This window comes from Anarrhichthys ocellatus, unplaced genomic scaffold (genome assembly GCF_004355925.1).
Source record: "Anarrhichthys ocellatus isolate YVR2014 unplaced genomic scaffold, GSC_Weel_1.0 scaffold2, whole genome shotgun sequence".
Taxonomy (NCBI): Eukaryota; Metazoa; Chordata; class Actinopteri; order Perciformes; family Anarhichadidae; genus Anarrhichthys; species Anarrhichthys ocellatus.
In genome coordinates, this window is record NW_022280032.1 from 11,986,424 (window position 1) to 11,992,806 (window position 6,383).

At 44.1% G+C, this 6,383-nt stretch overlaps 1 protein-coding gene across 3 annotated transcripts in view; it reads right to left on the bottom strand.

The window, feature by feature from the left end:
- grm3 (glutamate receptor, metabotropic 3) overlaps positions 1-6,383 on the bottom strand; it is a 35,578-nt gene that overhangs the window by 3,943 nt on the left and 25,252 nt on the right. For all 3 annotated transcript variants that reach the window (XM_031858509.1, XM_031858491.1, XM_031858500.1), the window contains 5 exons: positions 2,752-2,994; positions 2,445-2,634; positions 1,375-1,684; positions 1,077-1,270; positions 630-762 (listed from right to left, as the gene is read on the bottom strand). In XM_031858509.1, the coding sequence (XP_031714369.1) occupies positions 630-762; positions 1,077-1,270; positions 1,375-1,684; positions 2,445-2,634; positions 2,752-2,994 (1,070 nt within the window). The remainder of the gene's footprint in view (positions 1-629; positions 763-1,076; positions 1,271-1,374; positions 1,685-2,444; positions 2,635-2,751; positions 2,995-6,383) is intronic.

The following is a 6,383-nucleotide window of genomic DNA, read 5'->3' on the forward strand; positions in this document are numbered from 1 at the left end:
GTGTGTGTGTGTGTGTGTGTGTGTGTGTGTGTGTGTGTGTGTGTGTGAGTGAGTGGGTGGGTAGGGTTGTGTATGTTGGTGATGTTGTGCCTCTACCTGACTAATCTTAAAGTCAGATTACAAGGCCAAGAAAATGCTTATTTCCAGAGAGAGAGAGAGAGAGAGAGAGAGAGAGAGAGAGCGAGAGAGAGAAAGCTGTTTTTTTTAAAGGGATCAAATGAGCAGCCCTGGCATCAGCATTCCTCTCTTATGCCCTTTGATACAGTGCACAGTGTGTGTGTTTGCAGAAGCATGTGCTTAAGGTGTGTGTGTATGCTTAAGGTTTGTATGGATCAAATGAACACTCACCCCCCCTTTGCTGTTAAATCTGGACACGTGTCAGCAGTTTGACAGAGCCTGTCTGTTTGTCATGCCAATACTGCAGAGCTGGGACATTTGCCAGCAGGATTAAAAATTGTTTAAGTTGCCTCTATACCTGTGTTGTCACTGCTTTGTGACCTGTGTGCTTGTATTGACATGTTGAGGGGACAACAAAATTTTAAAACAATTATATTGTCTTCAACATTGTCTGACAATGTCTTCCTAGAAGACAGAGACAAGTATTTGATCGTGTGTGTTGAAGAAGGTACCCTGTAGTCACTGGATGTAACATAGAAGATGGGAAGAAAGGCCAGCCAGATGATACAGGTGGTGTACATGGTGAATCCAATAAACTTGGCCTCATTGAAGTTCTCAGGGCACTTCCTGGTCTTGAAGGCATACCTAGAGGGAGAACATCATATTTCTGATTAGTTGGACAGCATCTGAAAAAAAGTGATGCCTACTCTACTGGAATGATTGTTGCTATAAAAACTAAACTTCTGAAATTGAAAGAAAAACTGGTTTGAGATTTAAATTTTTTTTAAATTGATCTAAGAGCCCAGTGAGATTGTTGAGCACATAGGAAAATATGACATGTTTTTTTCAAGGTGTGCATGAAAACATATGGCACCAAAACGCAGTGAACAAAGTTCTCAGGGTGGAGAACATAAAGGACTTTAGTTGGAACCTTTTGCGAAACTATCACACACACTTACACAGTACACAGGATGACCAGGAGCACGTCATATCCCAGTGAAAGCAGCATACTGGAGTCGCGTACGTTACACTTGAGGATGACAGTCTGTCGTCGCTCTGGCAACGTGAAGCGGCGTGTCCCGGGAACTTCCAGCAGCAGCCACACCGACACCATCACTAACTGGACGGAGATTAAGCTCAGACAGATGAACACCTGAAACGGAAGGAAAAGAAGGGTAAGGTCATCAAGATCCACTGTCTATCTGTCCATCCATCTGAATGATGCAGATGGATGGACATGATGCTGCAATCACTCACCTGAGAGGACGGGCTAATGAAGCGTGGCCTCACTGCACCCGCTCCGTCTTTCACGCCGTTGAAAATCCTGGCGATTCTGTTTGTTTTGGTGAGGAGGGCGGAGTAGCAGACCGCGAATGAAGTGCCCAGGCCGAGGCGCCGCAGGGCACAGATGGCAGGAGAGGGTTTGGCCAAGAAGAGAAAAGTCATGGCGTAGGACATGAAGACTCCAGAGAGGAGGATGTAACATAGCTCTCTGCCGGAAGCTTTCACCAGCGGTGTGTTGTTGTGTCGGATAAACACCCAGAACACCAGACCGGTGCACATGAACCTGTGGAGTTAAGCAGCCAAACAGACAAGCACTTTCATGAAGTCACAGTTTTGATAGGTTCATATATTCTTACATAAGTATGGCTGAGCTATACAAACATATTATATCACAATGATCACAACATCTTCTAATACCATTTTACATGTTTAGGTATGGAAAAGCACAAGTACATTGGCCGCTTGCTACGCCCTACGCCTTACTCTCATTTTTTTTTTTTTACTGTTGCTACACCTTCATTTCTCGCTGAGCACATATGCAATTTAATGGCAGCACATTTACCACTCAAAGTTTCCAGCTAACTAGTTTTAAAACAAGAATCTTGTGAAAGGGATCTTAAATATACATGTGCATCATGCGAACATACTTGGGTAACATTGGCTGGGGTTGCTGCAGTGTAAATATCTCCAAATCCAATATAAAGCACCACAGAGCTGCTAATGTTATCATTGCTTACATTGCAGTCGATGAGCACTCTGTTTTACCCATTCCTTTTAACTTTTGCTCTTTTGCTTTTGGAAAGGCAAAAAAAAAAAAAACATCCTGCAAGCTCTTTGAAAGCAGAGCATTGCACCTATTGACGGTTGCTAAGCTATGATTGGACAATCACTGCTTGGAGGAAAGGTCAATTCCCTTGCCCCATCCCAATATATACACACCCACAAAAACACACAGACAGACAGACACACACACACACACACTCACACTTACACCTCTCAGGAGTCAGAATCTGACATCATGTTGACAGTCCTTTATCACTCACCCTACACAGGCGATGGTAATTGGACCAATAGCCCAGGCATCTTCCCACATAATATAGTCCTCAGGAAGGTCGTAACAGGACGTCAGCTCATCAGTGGGCCACTGGCCGGGAGCGCAGGGCGAGCAGGTGAACTCATCAGCCAGGTATTCATGAGGATCGCAGGCTGTACAGATCCAGCAGCAGTACTCACCTGGGAAACAGGAATATGAACAGCAGAATGTGTCAGTCTGATATTTCTGAAAAGGCACTACTGCTTGGTATGGTATGCTGTGACAAAGAAGAACATTGTTGAAATTCAGTCTCCTACCTGCCTGCATTTTCTTCATCTCATTGCGTTCACAGGGGTCGCTGCACTGCGAGGTGGGCACCACTTCTCTTGGCCAGTGAATTAGATCGTTGCTTAGAGTCAGACTCTCTGCCCAGTCACCTACTGGCACGTAACCGTAACGATCGGCAGAACGCTGGTAGCTGAAGATGTTGTATCGGCCCACGCCGTCCCCCTGGGAATCAAATTTCACGACTGTCTCACTGCCTGGAGGAGAGAAAGGGGCTGCAGGGGGTGAGAGGAGACAAAGAGTGGCAAAGAAAAATATAAGACGAATGGGAAAAAAAGGAGATTAAAGCTAAACGATCACAAACAATCATCCCATTGATGTCTCATTGATGCCTCTTATAAGAACAGTGAGGAGAGAGACAAGCAGCCATGGTCAGTTAAGCCTTAGGAGTCCAGAACAGAAAGTGAAGGGCATTACAATAGAGTGTTTTCATTACTGAAGACCAGCCAGTTACCAAAGTATTTGCTAAGAGGCTATAAATGCCTGGTGTGCTTGGTGATGTCTGTGTGTATCAATGGCCTCCCATCCTTCCCTGAGGTCACATACGGATAAAACACTGCTCTGAATTCCAATCTGACAAAGTTTATTATCAAATGCATCATTAACAAACTGCCTATAAAGTCATATAGGCATAAAGTCAGAAGACTGAATCCCTGGGCAGTGCTAGCTACCCACACATTGATAGAATTAGCCTCTGGGTCTCTTATGTGAGGGAGGTACACTGCTGAAACTGCCAAATTGGTTTGTATACACGTTGTTATGAAAGGATTACCATCTACCCTGAGGATGTGGGAACAGAAGAGATTGGCAGGATGCTGAAACCATTACAAAGCGGCCATGGACTGAGGAAAAAAAAGAAACTTCTTAATGTGTTGCAGGCAGTGTTGGACCTGACAGTGCTGACACTTGGTCGTTCTGACACAGACAAAGTGTATGCCGCTCCTACAGTCACTGCCACTTCTGTCCTTACAGCGGAGCAATCAACTCTATGCAGCTGACACACTGTATAGGGCTGAGTGTTACACGCTGCTGCCTCCCCTGTCAAATGATGATGTGGCTGGGTTTACAAAGCATCACTCCTCAACGTCTAACAAGCCTCATGGTCTTGAGTGCACAGCAGCATTGATGACACTGTGCTGCCTCCCTCATATCTCTGTCATTGGGTAACTGTAGAAATCACCAGCCAAATGTACAGCTTGGGATCAGGGGAATGAATCAAAATACAGATTATGGATGTGTGTGGAAGTGTGCCTGTGGAGGCTCCATTAGGTTTTACTTTACAGTGTGATGGTTAAGGTATTGCTCTGAGCGCTATGGGAGGCTGTGCTGACAGAACCAAAGCTCTGACCCTGCTGTTAGCGGCATGTGCGTGCGTGCATGCAACACTGACGAGGGCTAAAGCCGCACTATTGTTGGGAAAGCTCAGTGTGCTCGGAGAAGAATAGCGTGTCAGATGGCAGCAGAGGGGTTTAGGGTTTATGAAATCCATAAATCACAGGGACAGCACAACCCTCTATCTTTCTCCTCGCTCTCTGTCTCAGGAAATTCTAAGTGTCAAGTCGTCTTCGGATTTTAGGGCTAAATGTTTCAGTGACAGCTAAATGAAAATTATTTCAATAAGATGGTGATAATATCTACAGATGAAGGAGAGATATGAATCCATTATATTGCAAGTTGACAGATAATAAAGTCTGTTAATAACACTGAGCAATAAGACAAGCCGGGCCTCCTCCTCTTAGACACCCATACACACTCTCAGAAACACTTTGCCATGAGCTAATTATCATAACTGCGCCTTATTGGGACCTACGATGTGTGCTGAAGGCTAATTAGCTGTATTTGGTAATTACGTGTAATACAGACTAAAGAGATAACGGTATTAGCCTACGGACCCATTTGAGGGCGCCGTATTGTCCTTGACTTCCCTCTAACAGATCACAGTGAGGAGCAATGAACTCAGAGAACTGGCGATTCCTCCCTATAACCAACACCAGAGACCTTGCTGACGTGAGAGAGTGAGCAGCTTATCAGAAAAAAAGTGTTTGAGGGTGCAAGTTAGAGCTGGCAAAGGCCAGACCAAGACCCTGGTGACTGCAGAGAGCTGAGACAAGCAGTCCAAGTACTTGACTGATGGACACTACTCTCTCTACTGAGCACTGTCCTTGAATCAATTTAAAAATCTGGTGAACTCAGAGATCCAGCACGTTTTGGTGCTGTTTACCATGTTCACCGTCTTAGTTTAGCCTGTTAGCATGCTAACATTTACTAATGAGCACTAAACACAAGGTACGGTCAAGGCTGATGGGAATGTCAAAAGTTTTGCAGGTATTTAGTCATAAAGCAAAGTATTGGACACACTGAACATTCTGATTGTGCTAGATGAAGTAAAAAAACAGAAGGTATATCATCAAACGTCATCCTGAAGGGAACGTGATTGTCTTTACCAAATTTCATGACAATTTATATATTAGTTGGCACAAAAGGAAAATACAGGAGTTTACTCTTCATACCCGGAGGATGAAGCCTTCCAAAGTATCAAGCTATGTTCCAAGAGAAGTGAAACTTTAAACCTTGTCTACAGGAAATTCAGAGGATTGCCAAATTAAGTAGGATTCATTCTTTTGGATCCATAAATGTCTGAACTAAATTTCAGACTGGAGTCAAAGTGGTGGATCGACAGACTGACATTGCCATCCATACAGCCATGCCACTAGCATGACTAAAATGCATTTGCATTTCGTCAGATACACAAGTAGTGGGCAGTAGTCTACAGCTGGTTTCTGTGTGATGTAACTCTGATGAACCGTGAACTGAACCAATTTCATCATTTGAAGAATTTGATGTGGTGACTGCTTCCTAACAGCAGCTTGTGGGCTTTCTTACTGTGTCTTAACCATAACACATTAGCCATGAAACAGTGATGATTAATGATTCTGTATGACCTCATCCATACCGTACTTCCCACTGGCCCAGTCAAGTCCAGCTGAGACCCGCAGCAGGCTCCGCCCTCAGCACTATATAGCTTTTTAAGTGACTGCATCCAATGGTGTACCATGCCTTCTCAGCGACATTCTCCCCAAATCATTCACTTTGTTGCACTGGATACGATGTATCATTTTAGACAAAACAACAACCTAAAGTGCCCTTTTACTGTGAATATACTACTGTTTATCTAAGAGGATTCATTGCATCGTCAACCAAAATCTACTCAATTTATCAACCAGCTGAGGCCACAGAATGTCAAACAAATACCTGAAAAACAGAAGAATAAAGTTAGGTGAGACAAACTGCGGTTAGAACGCAGCCTAACCAGATCCCAAATTTTTGTGAGAATATTTTTTAGCATCCCCACTAACTCGAGAAACACCTTATTATTCTAGCTTAATTAGAAGCTTGGTGAAAACAAGCTTTTCATTCAGAAGCTGTGCAATTAATTATGTTCTCGGCCATGTCGGGCTAAAGGGAAGCCCAAGGGGGGATTGTGGGTATTAGAGGCAGGGAGAGAGAGAGGAGGCAAAGGGGGCTTGGGAGGAATAAGTAGGAATAAGTAATCTGAAAGAGAGAGAGAGAGAGAGAGAGAGAGAGAGAGAGAGAGAGAGAGAGA